The sequence below is a fragment of the Arxiozyma heterogenica genome (assembly GCF_036370985.1).
Source record: "Arxiozyma heterogenica strain weizmannii chromosome Unknown scaffold_11, whole genome shotgun sequence".
Taxonomy (NCBI): domain Eukaryota; kingdom Fungi; phylum Ascomycota; class Saccharomycetes; order Saccharomycetales; family Saccharomycetaceae; genus Arxiozyma; species Arxiozyma heterogenica.
The window spans coordinates 458,083-479,127 of NW_027042664.1; the positions used below are offsets into that span (position 1 = coordinate 458,083).

Here is a 21,045-nt window from a genome sequence, read left to right on the forward strand (position 1 = left end):
ATTTTTATTTTAAAAAGTGTGATCATCTTTTCTTTTCTTTTTTTTCTTTCAAAAAAATAATAACAATAAAGATTAAAGACAACATAGCATGTACACTTAATTATATATGCATGTATATATATATATATATATATTGATATAGTTTTTTGCGATATACTAAAACAATTGAAACAAACTAGTTGATCATATTATTAAATCTATCGAGTGTTCATCATGATTAAGGGAGTAAGTTAAAACAAAAAACAAAAAAAAAAAGCAAATGAAATAAAATGAGAATGATCAGCTAGCTCTTACAGTGGTGTTAAATAAACTGGTTTGGTCAATTGTGTTTGCACTGACTGTCACAGTAACATATTTAATTTCTGGAGTAACAGTGATAGTGACTGGATTAGCAGTCTCGGTAACTGTCACTGTATTTACAATATCTGTGCACTGTTGTGCAGAAGCGTTAGGTGATACAGTATCACCATCAGCAGTAGCAATGGCAGTAGTAGTAGTTATAGGGGTAGTGAAGTCCACCTTCAAGTCCTTAACATTTAGATTATTCTTAGTTGTTCTAGTTATGGTTTGATAAAAGATTAGGGTGGAGGTAATAGTAGAGGTGTAGGTGGTACTGACGTCTGAATAAGTGGAAGCAAGTTCAGTAACAGCGGTGGATGTAGCTGTACTAGTAATGGTAGTAAGACTTGATGATGGTTGGGAATATAGGGCATTGGTAGTAATAGCTGGAGTTGAAACTGGAGTGTAATATATCGTGGTGAAAACGGTTTGCGTCACATAAAAAGTAGTTGTAGGGTCAGCATATGTGATTGTGGTAGTAATTGGTTGGACAGTGTAGGTGGGGGATAATGTTATAACAGATCTATTTATTGTGTTAGCAGGACTGGTTGTATTATCATACCAGGCAGCCATAGAAGTGTAACATAATGTGAATAATAAAACTAATGATTGAGTCAATTTCATTTCTTATTTTCCTCTGTTCTGTTTATTTGATACTTATGTTTTAATTTCTTGTGATAATGTTAAACTGTTGGGAAGAGAAGATTTTATAAGTGATATTTGAATGCAAAGATATGTATGGAAAGGATAGCAGTTTGATGAGATATTAAGATACAGTTACTGTGATGGTGCTAAAAGATAAAAAGAACAGAAGGAGAGAGAGAGAGAGAGGCAGAAGAGGGAAGGATTCAGTTGCCATTATTATTCATTAGGTTCTTTTTATATATTATTTGTATATACATGAGGGTGTTCATGCATGTATGTATGGATGTAAAAACAAAATATTTATTTTAAGAGTTTTGATCAATAATAGAATGATGTCATTTCTACAGCATAGGTAGCATCTGTATCAGTATCACTAAAAATACACTCCAGAATGTTTCAAGGGAAAGGAAGGTAGGAAAATTCAGAACACAAAAGATGAAATCAGATAAGTAGCCAATTGGTGTGGCTATGTGTTTTTGCAAGAGGACATAGTTGAGTGTGCCTGAGGATCGAATATCTTTCTTTCTTATCTCAGAATCAAAACGCCATCAACAAGTTTTACGAAATACAGTTAGAAAGCAGCTCCATGATACGAAAATGTTGTTTATTTTCATCGTTGAATGCCATCAAATTGTTTTTTTTTCTGTTTTGTTTTTGTTTTTATTTTTATTTTTTTTTCGTGTTTTTGGTTCATTTGGAAACTTCACGAAATTTACAAAAAAATTTTCGTGTTTTCTTAGGGGAGTGAAAGTGAAAATAAAATAAAATAAAATTGGATCTGAATTCTTTACAGTTGCATTTTAGAAAGTGGAGACTCTGTTTTTTCACCAAAAAAAAAAAAGCATAAAGACTTGAAATGATTTTTTTTTATATAAGAGAATACGCCATTCAATACTTTTTTTTTCTTTTTTAAAGAATATCTAATAATATTCTTGTGAATTTCTTGTTCCCGATAAATTCCATGCAATAGGATCTACGTTTTAAATAACAAAAATAAGACTGGAAATAGATCAGCCTTTCAAAGATAATTCTTCTCGACTCCCACTTAACGTCGTCTTTATGCTTCCATAATTCACAATATTTAATTGTGATATGTTTTGGCTTTCAAAACTCTCTTGCTCCTCTTGTCTCTCTTGTTCTTCAATGCTTGCTTCAAAACTATCTAAGTTTGCTTGAGTCACATTATTGTTATGCAATTTAATGATATTATCGATGCAGCAGTACTGAAAACAGTTCAGCAGTACAGGACAAATAAACATCACGAGGAATACTTGAAAATTTGGCCATGGATCACACCAACCTATCACCAAATTAGCAATTAGGTAAGCTAGTGGTTCCATAAAAGTTAAAATCATATAGATGATAAATTTCATCATAATCAACCCAATCAAAAATAGTATGAATTGTTTTAAAAAGGCTTTAAATTTAGGGTTCCTCCTTCGTAAATAATGAGAAGGGGACGAGAGGGATCGGCTTTTATTTAATCCACATTCTAAATGCTGTTGATTTCGATGATTGTTTTCTTCTGCTTCCACTTCCTCTTCTTCTTCTTCTTCCTCGTTATTATCAAAATAGTCTCCACTTTTGATATTAGAAATATGACATAAAGAACCCAAGCGTTCCAAACCATGTAAAATACAATATAAGATAGGGATACCCAGTGTGGTGTCCATGAGTAAATTGACAAAATACCAATCGCATTCGTCATCGTAATTATTTTCGTTACTGACGTTAATACTAATATTACATAGTAGTATTTTTGGGTTATTGTAATTATTATTTTGTTTCCATATACTTAACATAATATTTAATAAATGTATTACAAAGGATCCACCAAGTTGCTTAATTATATCGTATAACCAGATAGATAGTCTTCTTTTAGGGATTTCGTATGTCCTTTTCAATAATAACACCAAAATAATTAAAATGCCCATTATACTTTGAACTATAATGGACACGGGACCTAACAGTTGGCATTTCCCAATATTTGGTGGGTTCACATGTGGATGGATCATTATTGCACTGAAATCAAGACAGGAATACAAAAGCCTTGAAATAAAGAAACTGTAGAAAGAAGATGGAAAGAGAAGTTGGATAAGATATTAGATATAAGTTTTGTCACCTGTATTATTAAACTGTTGTATTACTTTCTCTTTTGTTTTTTTCTTTCGTCTTTCGATTCTTATCTTATTTTGTAATAAAACATGATTCATGCTTCTTTTTGTTTTTTGTTTTTTTTTTTTTTATCATGGGGTTCCCTTTGACTTTTTCGTTTGCCAAGAAATACTAGCTTTATTCATTGTGTTGTGTTATTGAAAGAGATAGAAGAGATTACAGTTTTGTACGACATATGTGTTATTAAGATCATAGAGTTTATTATAAGATAAATAAATAAATAAATAAATAAATAAATAAATAAATAAATAAATATGTCTTGTAGTATGTGGGAAAAAGAGACGGAGAAGCATTCACTGGTATAATAATATTATTATTTCTTTTTTTTTCTATTTATGCTCCTATTTTATTTTCCTTGAGTAAGGGTTATCCCTACAATTGACACTCCAGTTTATTTATTAATGTTCTTGGCACCATGCTTATGTTATTCTTACTTTTTCTGCTGCTTATAAGTTTTATATATAGCATCACAAAGTTGTTGCAATAATCCATGTGGATCCATTTTATGAATATCTAAATTATCTTGGTTTTGTTTGTTTTGTAAGTCACATGGAGGTACATATGGTTTTAGTTTACTTATTATATCTAAAGGAATATTATTCCACTCATCATACCTCTCCATCCCAGTAGCAGAACTCATCCATATATTTCTGTCATTGTTATATGATATGCTAGACAACAGATTATTCAAATTTAATGAAATTTCAAGCATCGTGGTTTTATTTGTGGTAGGACAAATGTTACTAATACTACTATTATTATTATTCTTATTGTAATTATTACTGTTATCAGTAGTAGTACTGGTGGTACTAGTAGCACTGTTATTGTCATTATTTGCGCATTCAGTGAGATCGATGTCTTTCCTTGGTATAAACGGTAACGGTTTATAACCATTCAACAGTATTTGCATGTTTAATTCATGTGGGTTTATACATGTGACATTTTCAACACGTGGCATCGGTAGATAATTAAATATTTTTTGTCTTTTCTTATTTTGGAATTTCATTATATCTATATTTGGATTGTATTTATAACCTTGAAGTGTGCAAGTTGTTCTTTTTAGACCATTTATTCTTCTTCTTTCCTTATTTTTGTATCTGGTTGCTAAAGTCTTTGAAATAGTTAAAGTGTATTGATATCTTAAAAATGTGAAGCTAAACTGATTACGTACCACAAATTGAGATCCAATATGAAAAGGAGATCTTCTTAATAATGGAAAAATAACTGTCACCACCATATGTTCTTCTTCTTAGTATTGTTACTTTGTTGAGTCTTGACGTATTATTCTGTTAGATACTTTTTATGTGGATATGTTCACTAAAACATATATTCAATAGCTATCTATTTATTTATTTATATTGCAGAATGTACATGTGTACAGATATGTATCTTAAATATTGTGCCTTTTGTTTTAAAATCACCCTTATTCTATAAAAGATGTTTATTGACTTGTTCTGTTTTAAGTTATTGATCAAAGCACACCTTTGTTATTTGCTTTCTCTGGCAAAATTCTTGTAACTCTTCGTTTAATCGTTTTTAATGTAGTAGAAGGGTTTTGTGTGGAGTGGTCTTATTTTTCTGGTTTTTTTTCTATTTTTTGTTTTTTTTGTTTTTTAATTTTTTTTTTTCTTTTTTTTTCTGGTTTTTTTTTCTTTATTGAAAGAAATTAAAACTAAAAGGATGTGTGGATGTGTTTTACTTACAAATAGAGGAAGGAGGAGAGGGCCCCTAAGAGGAGGTCGAGGAAGAGATGAAGTGGGAGGAGTGACTGATGGAAAGTTATATAAGTTATATCTATTTCGTCTGCAACTAGATATACTTGTATCTATGCGTGCGTAGAGAGATAAGTGAGATAATACAAAAAAAAAAAAAAGAAGGCAATTATTTTGAGCAAAGTGTATTATTTTTGTGAGTAGCTCTATATATGATGGATAGAATATTAGTAGGTAAATATATTTATTTAGTTGTTTAATTATTTTTTTTATTTCAGTTGATGTAAATAAATACGGATATGTTTTGAATATCCTAAAATACAAATGCCAACGTTTTGATCACATTTATACTTTCATGCCAATGGGTAATGTCATAGATCTTTTGATTGTCGAAGCAGGGATGCTCAATACCTTTTCACGATTGGATCCCATCAACGTATTCACACCAAATAAGACATCCTTTGATGGATATTGCAGAGATATAGGACTGTTTTTTTTAATTCCATCAATATCGTCTTCGTGATCTTCATCTACATCTGTTGTTGTATTTAACTGATTGAACTTGTGTAAGCTATCATTATATTCTTCAGTGCTTGTAATTGAAGCTGAGGTGTCACTTTCATCATTGTTTTCACTAGTGTTCAGAACCATGAAATTTTCATGACATTCAGTCTCGTAATTACTGACCATATCATCGATCATCTGTTTGTATTCAGGTTCCATGACATTGGATTCTTGGAATTTGACCATTTGTAATCTCATCAAAATTCTTTTTTGAATTATTTGACTCAAATAGGTTTTCATTAACTGTCCCATCTCCTCCTTTTTGTGTACATAATCTATACCATTGTCGTAATCATGTTCCTTATCTTCACTTTTCTCCATTGAAACTTCTACTGATGATCCTTGTTCCTTTCTATCGATGTTGGCCTTTTCTTTTTTACCATCATCTTCTGTTATTTCTTCATTCTTTTTTTCTATTGAAGAATCTATATTATTACTATTGTTGTTGTTGTTAACTGATTCTGTTATATTCTCAATAGTTGTGCCTAATTCGGTGAAAATTGAGGAATCTGAATCACTGTTAATAAAATCAGATGATACTTTTCCCTTCTCATCTTCTTCATCTTCTTCTTTAATGGTATCGAACGTGTCAAGGACATTGTTCTCCATCAATGGACTACCATACCTCAAATCATCATCATTTGTCTCGTTCATTGAATATGGAATACTCATAGATAATGGGATCACTTTGTTTTTAACCACAATAGATGGTTGTCTTACTAAAGAACTTAAAGAAGTAGATGCAGTAGATTTAATTAATCTTGATTTTCTAACTGGTGACCCATTCTCTTGGCATGTAACTGCAGAATAATATGTAGAGGAAGATGGGGTAGAAGCAGTAAGGATTGATGCAGCCCTTCTGATACTGGAATTGGTTCTCCTTAATGTACTGTTGGTTCTGGTTGAATCTCTATTTCCAGTAAATGGAGAAATTATGTTATTGTTGTGGTTGTTATTATTTGTAGTGGTAGCAATGGTGGTAGTAGTAGTATTTTCTAGATTATTCATATCAGGACTATTTATAACACTGTCAATTGGAGATTTGACATCAGTTTTTTCACGATTCTTATTATAAACATTATCAGTCTCAGTAGTACTGATACTATCCTTATTTGTGTTGATGGTTAATACATGTTTTTCATTAATAATTGCTGGTTTAACTTTTTCAATCAAAGCAGGCTGTAAAGCTTGTAATGAGGATGAATTTGGAACATGATACTTATGTGGTTTTATATGGTTAATTTTTTCGCTGCTGCAGTTGTTTCTCAATTTCTTATTTTTTTTATTTTTAGTTAATAAACTTTGATGATCATTAATTGATGAGATGGAGGAAAAGGAACGTCTCACATTGAAATTCTTAGATTGGTAATTGTTAACTGTTCTTTTTTTAAATAATAACAATCTAATGTGTTTCACTAATTTTTTTATTTTAATACCAATCATTTCAAAATATCTCAATAGCCCACCCTTACACCTAATAGCCTTCGATCTCTTTAGAGTTGATTTTGGGTGTGCTCTCATCGAACTCATTCTTCTAACCGGTTTATTATTGTTGATTTTATTATTTTTGTTATTGTTATTATTGTCGTTATTCTTATTAAGATTTGGTTTAGATTTAAATTTAGATTTAATATTATCATAATAAAGATCAGTTTTGTTAGATCCATTCTTATTTGAATTTTTACCATTATCATTGTCACTAGAAATACCAGAAAATTCCATAGAATCAACTTTTCTCATTGTGGGTTTACGATATAAGCGCATTGGAGTTCTCTTAACAGTGGAAGAAGTACGGTGAAGAGATCCTTTAGAGGAAAAATTACTTGAACTGGAAGAGGATGGTAATCTTAATGACTCCATTTTGGAAGAATTCAAATAGGATAACGAGGAAGATGAGATGATATCATAAGAAAGATTATCTGCAGTAGGTATCTCAGTAGGCGTTGTATGTTCTGTTTTATCAGATTTAATTGACGGACTTTCCACTTTAGAAGGTAAAGTATAGTTCTGCTGTGGAGATACTGATGACGATGAAGGTAATGATGATAATGGAGTAATTAGACTTTCTACTAGTGAAAAATCCCTGACAGTTTTCTTGGGTGCCAAAGTTTGAGGATATTCAGATTTAGGATGTTTTGAGTTTCCATTGATATTTAGCATAGAGATAATATCACTGTTAGCATCTGAATCTCTCGTTTCATGAAAAAAACTTGGTGATGTTGTGTTATCTGATATATTAGCAAATGAGTAATAACCATTTGAAAGATTCACATTCAAATTTTTACGTTTTGAACCATGTGATTGAGGTGTATTATCGGATATCAAGGGAGTCACTAAATCCTTTTCTTTGGTTATTTGATGTTTTTCATTCCGTAAGGATTCATTAACAAGGAAGTGGTTATTAAGTTCAACTTCATCGTTAGTCTTAAATCTTGAGGAATTATTCGAAGGGAACTTAAAATCCATTTGTTCTCCCTTGAAAGACTTTGTCTTGGTTCTAGTTGGTGTTCTGATAATCATTTGAAACTGTTGTCAGAATAAAAAAGATATATATCTACAAATATATAAACTCAATAGGGAGATTAAGTTGGCGCAAAAGCAAATGTGTCTAGTTGCAAACGTATTAAACTATTATATTATTAGTATATAACGAAATAAAAAAGAATTGAGCATCCACCTTCTTCAAAGAAAAGGTATATCATTAGATAGTGCAGAGCCCACAAACAGACCAAAGTTCGTGATCATATGATTTATGTATATATATACCATAATATATCTAGACTTTCTGTAATGAGGTTAACTAATATAAGTGTAGAGAGGGGAAGAAAACCAGTATGTGGTTATGTCATGCTGTGATTTCTCTTCCAGATGTAGCTTCTTCTGGTATTGTTGGGCCTACATCATGTTTTTACCAAATACAAACACTCCTCATCGAGTGGTTTGATCAAGGCATTCATAATAGTATTCAAGCAAGATAATTGTTTTGTCTTTTTTTATCTTTCAATTTATTTGACCAGCATTTTTCCAATTTGGGTAATAAACCCAGCTGCCCTCGAAGAAAAAGTGACTTTGAAAAAAAATTCATTTCTAGTTTATCTGTTTTGAAGAGAAGTTAACAGAAAAGGCAAGTAGATTTTATACTTAGTCAGTCTTGAATGCGTATTAACAGGGCATTATTAGCCATTATTCAAGTAGTATTCAAACCCAGCAAACTCTTTTCTCTTTTTTTGTCTGTATTCTTTGAATTTTCTTATCTTCTTGTCTGTCTAACTATCATTTTCTCTATCAATTAAGTTATTCAATAGTAAAGGATTTTTTTTTGTTCCACTTATTCTTTTATCATAGAGAAAACTGAGTTGAATATAGAAGAAACTAGACAGATAGATCAAGCATCAGCTAGTATTCTACAGCTAATTTCAAGATAAAAAAATAACTTAGGAAATCATATTCTTCTCTTTTTTCTTTTTTTAGTGTTTTGTATATTTACTTAAACTTAAATGGGTAAGAAATTATTTCATGCTTCGCATTTTCTAAAAAGTTTGTCTAGAAGATCTCCTAAGAGATATTCTAAATTGAAGCCGGTCATTAAATCAGATACTTATAGAGTAAAGCCGGGGAAACCCCTAGAAGATCAAAGGTTAAAAAAATACTGGAAGAATAGAAAACATTTGTTTTCTAAAATAGATGGAAACCAAATTTATATGACTCCTGAACTGTGGTTTAGTGTTACTCCGGAAGATATTGCAAGATTTTTATCTCAATTTATCAAAGCATGTTTACCTCAAGCACGTTGTATAATGGATGTATTTTGCGGTGGTGGTGGAAATTCAATCCAGTTTGCTAAAGTATTTCCTCGTGTTATTGGGATAGATAACAATTTGGAACATCTTTATTGTACTGCAATGAACAGTCATGCTTATAATGTTGACGATCATTTATGGTTGAGATATGGATCTTGGTCTAGAACGTTTGCTAAGAGAAACAAATCATGGTTGAGTAAAGAGACTATCGATTGTATCTTTGCATCTCCACCTTGGGGAGGGCCACAATATCTTAAGTCTGGTTTATATGACCTAGAGACTATGCTAATACCAATGGGTATCACATCATTACTTGAAACGTTCAAGCAATTGAGTAGCAATATTATAATATTCTTGCCAAGAAATTCAAATCTAAGTCAATTATCACAAGCTACGAGTAGAGTATTTGGTCCAGATGTGAAATGTAAAGTACTATATGTAAAACAAAATGGTTTTATGAAGGGGATATTATGTATGTGGGGTGATTCCCTCATGTATTATCAAACTGAAGATGAAGAAACGCGGAGTATACAAGAAAACAGTAATGTCATTAACATTGATACTGATCTGTCAGATAGCTCTGAACCAAATTCAAAACAACCTCAATCTTCAATATCTAATATTGATTTGTATGATATAAATGGCTAGAGATAGATATTTTTGGGTGATATATCTCATAATTTTGCTATTTCATTAAACATTTGCATAAGTTTACATAATGATTGTAATTGTTTCAAATGATGCAGAGAATATTCCAGCAACAATTTTATTTTTGTTTTACTTTTCATCATTGTCAATTATTCGACGGTAGGTATATTTTATTAAATAATATAGAACCTTTACAGATTTTTTTAATCTTCTCAGCAAAAAAGTTTTTCGAATGCAGCTCTAGAAATTTGTCCTCTAATTCATGATAGATAATTGGGGTTCCCTTTAAAAATAAATATGTGGAATTACTGATACCTGTAGGATTTAAATGAACGCTTTCCTGAACATATGATTTAAGTTCATCTTTGTTAAAGTATTTGTCGAAATCAACTATTGTTATTTCAGGGTATACTTCATATTCATTTAGTATTATATTTTTAATTTTTAAGCTATTTTTGTTACTCGACTCAAAAAATAGAACTAAAGGTGATATATCTATTATCCTTTGAAACTCTAGATCAACTTTATGTCGTTTTAGGCTTTGTCTAGTATTTTCTAAAGTTTTTGATTCTACATTAATGTTATTTTTTGGAATGTTGTGTTGGTTGAACTGTACCTCCTTTTTAATACTTTCTATCTTATTAATGACATTCTTTTGCTCTTCTGTTGTGCTACTTTGAATATCTTTATAGTTACTATGTATAGGTAACCAACGTATATCACTGTTAGGTTGAATAAACCCATTGTCTGTATTATAGTATGACAATGTTTTATTAGAGACAGTAGTAAAAATAGTACATATTATTATCATTATTAATATTAGTGTCAACGTTCCAATTTTCCTGGTTTTAATACTTTGTTTCATTTTATTGTTGGTTGGTTTTTGACAGACGAATTACTATTTTCTTATTAGCAGCAGTTAGTGGGTTTAATTATTTCACGTTGAAATTAAGGGAAAAGAAACTAGATCTGAAAAAAATAGTCTTTAAATTCTAATCATTCAACATAAACTTCTTGTTAAAAGTTTTGTATAGTATTTTTTTTACCTTAAAAGCTTGTAAGTGATGACTCAAATAAAATCATCAATTTTGCTGTGTGCCTTTGTGTTCCCTTTTAATGACTAAATTATATAATCATTTCTTTTTTTTTTGTTTTGGCTGTTTTTTTATTGTATGTAGGTAATTAAATTGCAATTTCTAAAAGCGTGAAAAAGAATACCATTGGTATGGTAAAAGCAAAGATAACTGAAGATTAGAAGAAATAATCAGAAAAGAAATGGCAATATATATTTTTCTCTAAGGATTAATTATGAGATTTTTTTTCCTCTATCTATTGGTTTTTTATATTTTCTATGAATTATATATTGACAAGCTCTAGAGTTTATGCAGTTGGATCGCTATAATCATTAGCCATCGAGTTAAAAGTACGATCTCTAATCCTCTTGGAACTTTGCAAAGCTTCAATCATCATATCTTTCCGTTCTAACATTTTTTGTAAGTCATTTATTTTATCTTCTTTCAATTGTATTAAATCTTCGAACTCTTTATATCGATTATTATAATCCAAATCTGATGCAGGACTTACACTTTCGGTGTTAAGATTTTCTTTGCACTTGTGTTCTTGGTTCTTCTGTTGGAGTTGAAATAATTTATCTTCTAATTGTTTAGTATATAATTTATATTGTCTAATCTCTGATTCTAAACCTTGAACCTTTGTCTCCAATAGTCCTCCAACTTCTATAGGTAACATTTCTACAATCTCCACAATCTGAGTGTCTTGTAGTTCTAAAACATCCTTATCTAATAATTTTTCTAAGTGTTGTATTTTATCCTTTAATAACTTGTTTTCAAAAACTAGATTTTCATTGCTTAGATTAGTCTCTACAAACTTTGAATTTGAATTAGGGTTTTCATAACTTATCATCAAACCTCTATCAATAAATTGAGGAATCATTATATTCTGTTTTAATTCCTGGATAGTATTTTCATGTTCTTTTACTAAATTCGTTAATTCCCTGATTTTTCGATCTTTTTCTAAATCAGATGTATTGTTATTCATATTACCATTGTATGCCAAACCAGCATTGATAGATCTTTTAGATATACTTAAGGACACATTTTTAGCTCTAGAACCAAATCTTAATGTATTTATTGTTTCTGCATATGCATCCTTTTTAGGGTCAATTGTACATATTGTGGTTATTATACTATTGCCGCTTAGTGCAGGTTGTAATAATCTTGTCAATTTTGAATCTCTATAGGGAATATGGCTCAAACCATTATTAGTATTAGAACTACTACTTACATTTTCTTTTATGTTTGATTCAGCACTTAATTTAGAGATTACTGTACCAAGTGCTAATAAAGATTTGTTTATATATGCACCTTCTTTTCTTCTTTCTATTTGTCCACTGGCTCTTTCAGAACCAGCTAAATCGCATAAAGACAGTATATTACTTCTAATTGTGCTAGTATAAGTGTCGGTTGAAATTAATTTGATTTGAATAATGGCATGGGAGCGAGAACTTCTTATATTATAATCTGTTTTTCCAGTTTTACGGGATAATTCACCCATTTTGACCCATTTCATAAGTTCATTACAATCTTGGCAATTTCTTTCTGTCAATCCAGCAACATGAATTCCATTACCTTGTATTGTATGATCCCCTCTTAATTTTAAATTTTCGTTATTCTTGGTTGGATCTAATAAATCATGAATCTTTTCATTGTATATTTCTAAATACGATACAGTTATATTGAATCTATGATTAGGATCATTTTCTGTTTTATCGAATAAGTATGATCCACATAATTCTACAATCCCTTTTTCAGTATATCCCTCACCAAGCATAGTATAAGTTTTTCCAGAACCTGTCATACCGTAAGCAAAAAGCGTAGAATTAAATCCATCAAATAATTTATCAACTAATTCTGATCCAATTTGATTAAAAATTGTATGATTATCGCATTGAGGGCTAAAAACATGATCAAATGTGAAGTCTCCATGATCAGGATGTGAAATTTGGTTTGAATTTATTGCAGTCCACTGAGGAATTAACTCTGCTATTGGTTTAATTCGAATTGCTACAGTAATGGTTCCAGTATATCTCTGTGAAGAGGTTTTCTCTAGAGTGTATCCATTATTTGAAGATGATGAAAAAAATCGTTTCTTGATGGTAGAGGATGTGGTCGATACAGAAGTTAATGAGGATGTAGAATTACCGCTAGTCGTTGAACTGATAGATGTACGTCGAGGCCTTGAAGGTCTTCTAAGATTGGAATACGAAGATACAGTAGAAAGTGATGGCGATAGACATGATAATGTAGGATTAGTCTTCGGTGTATTAAATTGTGATCGTATTGATTGTCGTCTCATATCGGGACTTGGACTAGCTTTTGATGTAAGCATGGTAGAACAGGCACGATGCTACTTATTTGTCCTTATCTCTTTTGGTAAGTTTTTTAACATTGCTGAGTGTTTTGAGATGTAATTGCTTAGTGAATTAATACTTACTCTATATATTACTGTATATTCTGTTCTTGATAATAAAAAAGAAGTCTTTTCTAAAATTTTGATCTTAGATTTCCATTTTTGGAAAAGAACCAAATATTTCTCAGATATGTAAAATATTAATAAAACGAAAAAGCAAAATACTGAGAAACAAATAAAAAGGATATATAGGTGTAGGAAGAATGATATTGGCAATTACAATAAACACTATAAGACTTTTAGAAAGAGATAATTCAACTCAATTTTCTGTTGAAACTGGAAAAGAAGGTTTGGAAAGATGTGAACAAGTTGGTAAAACTAACTAGATATACAGAGATAAAACCTGCGTGCAAGATTTTAATAATAGAGCATCATAATAACGACTACAGTATGTTGCTAATATAAAGTGAGTGAAATATGTGCTTATACCCTACACTTTACTTACCTAAAAGACAGAAAATTACTAAGAAAATGCAAGTGTATTTTATATTAATATGAGTTATTTTTCAGTTTTTACCTTTTTATCTTCTACTTGTTTGAAGGTTTATATAAATATATACTGTGTAATAATGTGCGTGCATAAAGTAACATATGATTATTACTCATTTCCAAGGTAATTTTTGATTTGGACCTGGTAATAACAATGAATCTATGATATCTTTGTTAACTTTGTTGGACTCTGATTCTTCAAATAATTTATCAAGCTGTTTAATAACGTCACCGTTTAGATCATCATTTGGAACAAGAAGACAACCATCGCCACCTAATTGGGTCTCTATGGTATCAAATCCATATGTGTCTGTTAAGGTTTCTTTAAATTTTTGTACATTAGTTGAGTCCTGGATTAAGGTAAGAGTACATCCACCGCCCCCAGCTCCAGTTAGTTTAGTTGGGCCAATATGAAGCTGCTCGGACAACAGGCAAATTTTGGCAATAGTCTCATGAGACACGCCTAGTGATTGTAATAAACCTTGATTTATATCAACTAAAGATGCTATAGATTGGAAATCAGGTTCGTTTTGAGTTAAAATGTGACTAGCTTTACATGCAATTGAGTCCATGGAATCTAAGACTGGTGTGATAATATCTGGATATATTTCATATAATTGTCTGACATTACTAACTAAAGTTTTTGTGGAACGTGGTACTTTCGTATATGTTAATAGAATTTCCAATGGATTATTCGACAAATCTAGTAATTTAGCCTCAGTACCCTTTTTATAAAGAATTGCACCACCATGGGTTGAGACTAAATTGTCAACACCAGATGGATTACCATGAATACATTTTTCACCGACAAATGCCCATTTATTAATCAAATCTTTGTTGGTTTGTTGATTAGCCAATTGTAACATAGCGTACGAAAGTGCAACAGATACAGCAGCAGATGAGCCTAGACCAGCACCAATTGGGGATGTGGAAACCATTGTGAATTTGAGACTAGAGGTATTTGGAATTAGACATTTATAAAGATATAAGAAACAGAAAGCAGCATTGGCATGTAATGGATCAACGATATTGGATTCTTTGATTAAGTTTTGGATTTGTTCGGCTACCTGCTGATCGATTGTGTCATTGATTTCGATGGAAGCAGATGGAGATGGTATTTTGGATAAGGAATTGCTTTCCCATGTATAGTATAGCTTAATATCTGGAAAATTCAAAGTGATTGCGTTGTCAGCTGTGGGTGTTACATATAGATAGGTTCTTAAAGAATGAATACTGGCAGCAATGGCATGTTTCCCATATACGGCAGAATGTTCACCGAATAGAATAACTTTGGCCGGAGCGGATGTTAAGAATGGCGGTTGCATTATACGTCTATATTATCCTGTGGAGTGGTTTGTCTCCGTTAGAAAAATAGTTTCTTTCGAAGAGAAAAGGGAAAGAGTTGATGGTTCAAAAATGCTCTAAAAGATTTCCCGGTATTTTATTACATGTTCATACATGCATTTTAATAGTTATTTTATTTTTTTTATATACGTATTTTTTTTTTTTGTTTCGAGGCACAGGAACATTTAAAAGAACATGAGGGAAAAATAACGGAAAAGAAAAAAAAAACTAACCAGAATATATTTTACGAGTATAGTAGAAGAAATTGATAATATTTCATATATTTATTTATGAGATTGCAGTCGGTAAGCTAAGGAATTAGTGAATTGGGAAGTAATATATATAGTAACTTTATCTATAGTATACAGCTATTTTACTTATTGGAATTCTTTTTTATCACTAAATATTCGAATTATTAAAATATTATATGCATTTGAATAAATAGAAACATGGTATCTTTATAAACATGAATACACATAGACAAACATATCTGAGTATATATTTATTGCACATGTGACTTTGTCAGCTCTTGTATGTATGTATATATATATATGTTATGCTCATTTCCTTCTTTCTTCTGACAGATGACAAAATGAAAAGAGAGGGGAGATTACAAAGAATGAATCATCACGATTAGTAATCAGTAACTGGGAGAACCAAGTTTCCGAAAGAATATATCTTTTCCAAACGTTGCGGAACAATTCCGCAATGATTCCCGAAATGTTTTATTTTAGGTTGGAATAAGCATTTGCAAATTTCTTGTGTGCTGTGAAACGGCCCTCTGTCTTTTCTTTTCTTCTTTTGGTTTTGCCCGGTCTCGAGAAAAGATGAAAAATAAAAAAAAAATTGTGAAAAAAAAATTAAAGAACAGATAAAAAAAAATTTTTTTATAAGACATAGCGATGAGGTACATAGATATATGGTTACATAAATGGATTGAAAAGTGTTGTTTGGTAATAGTAATACATACATATTATTATTAGTAAACAAGAAAAAGCTCTATTAAAATTCCAGGAGTTTATTTGTTTTTCCCCCTCCATTCTCCATATATTAAATATTTGACTTGATAATGTCTAACATAGTTGGTATTGAATACAACCGTGTCACAAATACTACATCTACTGATTTCCCAGGGTTTTCTTCTAGTGGTGAAAATGCATGGGATGTTGAAAAATTTAGAGATACTTTTGATATCCAAATTTCAAGTTTAACTGAAAGGGAAGCAAATTTCGATTTAATTCACATTGACACTTCCATTGCAAATGCCTTTCGTCGTATTATGATCTCAGAAGTACCATCAGTTGCTGCCGAATATGTTTACTTCTTAAATAATACATCTGTCATTCAGGATGAAGTCTTAGCTCATAGAATAGGTCTGATCCCATTAAAAGTAGATCCAGATATGTTAACTTGGGTTGATCAATCTTTACCAGAAGATGAAAGATTCAATGATGAAAATACTATCGTTTTGACACTAAATGTTAAGTGTACAAGAAATCCAGATGCTCCAAAAGATTGCACTGACCCGAAGATACTATACAACAATTCTCATATTTATGCACGTGATCTTAAATTTGAACCTCAAGGTAAACAAGTCGAAACTTTTGCTAATTGTCCAGTAGTTCCATGTGATCCTGATATTTTATTAGCTAAACTAAGGCCTGGTCAAGAAATTTCCTTAAGGGCACATTGTATTCTTGGTGTTGGTGGAGATCATGCTAAATTTTCTCCAGTAGGTACCGCTTCTTATAGACTATTACCACATATTAATATTACTGAATCAATCAAGGGTGACTTGGCTGAAAAATTTCAAAAATGTTTCCCAAAGGGTGTCATTGGAATCAACAGCGATGGTGAAGCATTTGTTAAAGATGCTAGAAAGGATACAGTGTCAAGAGAGGTCCTAAGACATGAAGAGTTCGAAGGTAAAGTAAAATTGGGTAGAATTAGAGATCATTTCATCTTCAATGTGGAGAGTACTGGTGCTATGACACCTGAAGAAATCTTTTTTAAATCTGTTAGAATTTTAAAGAATAAAGCTGAATATTTAAAGAATTGTCCAATAAGTCAATAAATGAAGATCAACATATATGGAAAAAAAAAATAAACATGTACGAAAGATTAAAGAAAATGAATAATATACATATATATTGACTGAAAGAGATATTTTATGTGATTTATTATAAATTTAGTATGTATATCTATAAACGTAAATATGATCTTTTATAATTTAAGGAAAGGTTGCATTAAGTGAAAAGGATTGATCATGCCATATATGTATATGTATGTATGTATTTTTAGGATAAAAATTCATTCAATGCTTCTGAATAATTGATTTGGGTAGCAACCAAAAATCCATCATATCCATCACTTTTTGTATATCTGATTTCTTTTGGTTCTTTATAACCCAATTTAATAAAGTTAATACTTGTCAAAGTTAATAATGTATATTGACTTAAGAATATAAATAAATCAAGGAACCATATCTGCAAATTAGCTACATAATTATTGGTCGGTAATCTTTCACCAATAAGTTGAAATGTCAAGCCGCCTCTCAATTCACCTTGACTAACACCATTACCATTTAAAAATATCGAGGGAGTATTAGTTAAACCAGTATCTATCAATCCGTTTCCATCAGACATATCTATAAAATTGATTCGATTGAAAAGTCGATAAATAAGCACAGTAATATTAATTAAGATTATAGCATGAAATAAAGATGTTCGTAATCTTTTCTTAAAATTTATGACTTCCTCATCGATATTAAAAGATTCATTATTCTGTGATGTAGAAATACCTTCACTAAAAGCGCCTGGAATTGAAGCTGTCATATTATTTATTGCAAACGAATACCTATTGGTGTCTGTAGCATTATTAGGACTATTAGTAGCTGTATCAGTGGTGTTATTGTTATTGTTTCTTACTCTTTGAATTACTCTTACTAGTTGACTATCACCAGGAAACGGATTAGAAATTAACGTTTGAAGGATGAGTCGAAATACAAGGATCCATGAAGATGTGCTGAACTTAATATATTGATAAATTATTAATATGTAGCCTAATAGGATAGTATTTTTTGTCAAATGTTTCTGGGCATTCTTCTTCCTTAGTTTGAAGACCTTTCTAGATCTACAATGTGTTGACGTATCATCTATGGAATTCATTCTTATCCTAATCTTATTATCTGATTAACAAGTCATTATTGAGGTTTTCTCTCTTCTTTTCTATCCCTTTAGTTCGTATTCCGCATTTATGTGTATTCACTGTGTATTTCTGTAATTAGGGGGATAGGTTGAATACTTGAATACTTATGTGAAAAGTCAAGAAAAATCAATCACATTTTTCGAAATTTTATAAAACATCATACAATTAAATTCGTATATAATAGAGGATAGGATGAAAAAGGGAGATATTGGTAAATTTTTGAAAGTATGACGTTAGACTTTTGTATATATACATATACAGGTCAGCGTGTATGCTATAGTTGTCATTGATACTAAATTATATAAAATCACTATATAAATGAGTAATTTGAGCTACGATAGTGTTAGTCGATTCTTTAAGCGTTTAGTTAAACATTCTTTGTTGATATCTGATGGAATGTATCCAAACTTATGAGACTGCAGTAACGATTTTATATATTTATGTAAATACGTAGTATTTACTTGGCTGATTTAACACAATTATATGTTTTATTTAACCTCATATGTATGTAGTGTTTTTAAAAAAATGTAAAAAAAAAAGTTTAGTAGTTACGTGGTATATTAGATAATTAATATATATTTATTTATCCAATACTTCAAGCTACAGCTATAATTAATATAATATCATATATTCTCTTTAAAAGTTTCTTATGATATTATATTGTTATGGCAAAGGAATTGTCATACAGCCTGATATACACTATTTTTCGTAAAAATAATGGATTAACAGCACTTGACCTGTTACTAGCTCATACACATACTATAGGCTTGGTAATTCATTATCACAAAAATTAAAAATGGTAGAAACTTAATAATTATTACGAAAATATCTTAAACATATTTGATCTACCGGTTATCGGAAACTATACTAAGCAGGTATTGTGACATATGAAATCCAGATATCACTATAAACGATGTTGTAAACTCTTTAGTCAGTGACGACGTGCTTGTTTTTCTTTTTTATCTTGTTTATATGACTATGTTTATCTGTATATCTGTGTATATTAGTTTACTCCTTATGTAGAGTATAGTTTATATATTTTATATAGGCAACAAATCAAGCTATATTTAACTGTTTTAGAATCTAGAAGAGTATATCTCTCGTAATAGGGATTTCATCTATTACAGTAATCGTATAAAATGATATACAAAAATTTGAATAAAAATTAAATGCCACTTGCCAGAATTGAACTAGCGACCTTTGCATTACAAGTGCAACGCTCTACCACTAAGCTAAAGAGGCACTCTGGAGACGCTTTTGTCGTAGTTTGGTATGGTGAAGTTCTTTGTGTATTCCAGGGAAGCGCAAATAATATTAATAGTAATCCAAATAATCGAGACAGTAATCAACTATAGTCGATAGTATAATTACTAAAACGGTCTTATATATTAAGCGGCTTATATTGAGCTAATGTACTTATTCGAAGTTACTTGACTTGTTACTTGCTTGTTTTTTTATTTATGTTTATATATAATATATATATTATTCACAAGAAACGGTTATGGAAGATGGTCTTTTATCTCCAGAAAACGTTGTCCTTTTATATGTTTTCTGGAGCTCGATCGATTATTCGGATTAGCACATTAATGATCTGACTGATTCAAACCCTAAGATTTATTACATTAATCTAGGTGCACTAGTGGATTAGAACTGCACCTCAATTCTCTAATCATGGTAATTATTATTCTATTCTACAACGACTTTTTCCGTGATATGAGGTGGTTAAAGATTTCAGTTTTATTTGGGGAAGTGCTAGAAGTATCAAACGGATAATCTATTAATAATCGAGATAATATTTGATACAATCGATGATGCAATTATTAATACCATCTTTATATATTAACGGCTATATCGAGCTTTTATATTTAAGCTTATCGCTACCTTGCCTATTATTATTTAGCTTAGTATCTTGTTTGTTGTTTTTATATATACAGTATATAATTATGTATAAGAGGGAAGTGACGGAAGGTAGTTTTCATCTTCAGAAAATGTTGACCTTTTATATGTTTTCTGGAACTCGATCCACTATTCAACTTGGTATATTAATGAATTAGTAATCCATATCTTTATTATTAGTTAATTGAGCTTATATAATTGCTCGTTGTTCTTCTATGTTATATATATAGTGTTTGTGTTTACCATATTCATGACTTAAGTTGCTGGTAAATTGGACCTCTGGTTTATTAAAAAACATATACAAATAATATACATAATTATATATTATGTTTATACATGAATGTAAATTAATTCTTCGTCTTTTTAAGTCTCTTTTTAAATATCTGTTTTCTTGAAAGAATTTTATTCTTCTTTATTATAATTCTTAATGATATAGAAAAAAGTCCTTAATAAAGAAACTTAATGTGTATAATGTCTATTCCCTGGCAAATATATATTATCGTTACCTTAATTATTTAAAGGTAGATTGTAAACTTTATTTTATTAATTTTTATTTCTTTGTTTTAATATGTATTTTTAGTTTGGTGACTAATCAGTTATTCTCACTTATTTTTTGATTGCTATTCCTTTTACAAACTATAATAGTGTTATGATTAATAGTACTTATTAGTTTATCTTTATGTATCGTGTAAATTGTTAATATGAATTTGTTGGGTAAATATAAAAAGAATTATAGT

At 30.3% G+C, this 21,045-nt stretch overlaps 10 protein-coding genes and 1 non-coding gene across 11 annotated transcripts; 2 read left to right on the top strand and 9 right to left on the bottom strand.

Annotated features, from left to right (window-relative positions):
- Positions 1-279: 279 nt before the first annotated feature.
- Positions 280-963, bottom strand: SVS1 (Svs1p; the record flags this gene model as incomplete). The annotated part of the gene is made up of 1 exon (XM_064856884.1): positions 280-963. One exon carries the CDS (start codon positions 961-963, stop codon positions 280-282), a length of 684 nt encoding a protein of 227 aa, XP_064716017.1.
- A 1,031-nt stretch (positions 964-1,994) lies between these two features.
- On the bottom strand, positions 1,995-2,999 carry PWA37_000199 (uncharacterized protein; the record flags this gene model as incomplete). The annotated part of the gene is made up of 1 exon (XM_064856885.1): positions 1,995-2,999. One exon carries the CDS (start codon positions 2,997-2,999, stop codon positions 1,995-1,997), a length of 1,005 nt encoding a protein of 334 aa, XP_064716018.1.
- Positions 3,000-3,589: 590 nt separating this feature from the next.
- On the bottom strand, positions 3,590-4,396 carry PET20 (Pet20p; the record flags this gene model as incomplete). Its single annotated transcript, XM_064856886.1, has 1 exon — positions 3,590-4,396. One exon carries the CDS (start codon positions 4,394-4,396, stop codon positions 3,590-3,592), a length of 807 nt encoding a protein of 268 aa, XP_064716019.1.
- An 820-nt stretch (positions 4,397-5,216) lies between these two features.
- Positions 5,217-7,955, bottom strand: AIM44 (Aim44p; the record flags this gene model as incomplete). The annotated part of the gene is made up of 1 exon (XM_064856887.1): positions 5,217-7,955. One exon carries the CDS (start codon positions 7,953-7,955, stop codon positions 5,217-5,219), a length of 2,739 nt encoding a protein of 912 aa, XP_064716020.1.
- Positions 7,956-8,932: 977 nt separating this feature from the next.
- On the top strand, positions 8,933-9,883 carry TGS1 (RNA methyltransferase; the record flags this gene model as incomplete). Its single annotated transcript, XM_064856888.1, has 1 exon — positions 8,933-9,883. The coding sequence occupies one exon, from the start codon at positions 8,933-8,935 to the stop codon at positions 9,881-9,883; it is 951 nt and encodes a 316-aa protein (XP_064716021.1).
- Positions 9,884-10,028: 145 nt separating this feature from the next.
- On the bottom strand, positions 10,029-10,748 carry PRM4 (pheromone-regulated protein PRM4; the record flags this gene model as incomplete). Its single annotated transcript, XM_064856889.1, has 1 exon — positions 10,029-10,748. One exon carries the CDS (start codon positions 10,746-10,748, stop codon positions 10,029-10,031), a length of 720 nt encoding a protein of 239 aa, XP_064716022.1.
- Positions 10,749-11,263: 515 nt separating this feature from the next.
- On the bottom strand, positions 11,264-13,291 carry KIP2 (Kip2p; the record flags this gene model as incomplete). The annotated part of the gene is made up of 1 exon (XM_064856890.1): positions 11,264-13,291. One exon carries the CDS (start codon positions 13,289-13,291, stop codon positions 11,264-11,266), a length of 2,028 nt encoding a protein of 675 aa, XP_064716023.1.
- Positions 13,292-13,974: 683 nt separating this feature from the next.
- Positions 13,975-15,186, bottom strand: ERG12 (mevalonate kinase; the record flags this gene model as incomplete). The annotated part of the gene is made up of 1 exon (XM_064856891.1): positions 13,975-15,186. One exon carries the CDS (start codon positions 15,184-15,186, stop codon positions 13,975-13,977), a length of 1,212 nt encoding a protein of 403 aa, XP_064716024.1.
- A 1,088-nt stretch (positions 15,187-16,274) lies between these two features.
- On the top strand, positions 16,275-17,279 carry RPC40 (DNA-directed RNA polymerase core subunit RPC40; the record flags this gene model as incomplete). The annotated part of the gene is made up of 1 exon (XM_064856892.1): positions 16,275-17,279. One exon carries the CDS (start codon positions 16,275-16,277, stop codon positions 17,277-17,279), a length of 1,005 nt encoding a protein of 334 aa, XP_064716025.1.
- A 223-nt stretch (positions 17,280-17,502) lies between these two features.
- GLD1 (Gld1p) lies at positions 17,503-18,372 on the bottom strand (the record flags this gene model as incomplete). The annotated part of the gene is made up of 1 exon (XM_064856893.1): positions 17,503-18,372. The coding sequence occupies one exon, from the start codon at positions 18,370-18,372 to the stop codon at positions 17,503-17,505; it is 870 nt and encodes a 289-aa protein (XP_064716026.1).
- Positions 18,373-19,581: 1,209 nt separating this feature from the next.
- On the bottom strand, positions 19,582-19,655 carry PWA37_000208. The gene has a single exon. It is a non-coding gene; the product is annotated as a tRNA-Thr (tRNA).
- Positions 19,656-21,045: the final 1,390 nt, after the last annotated feature.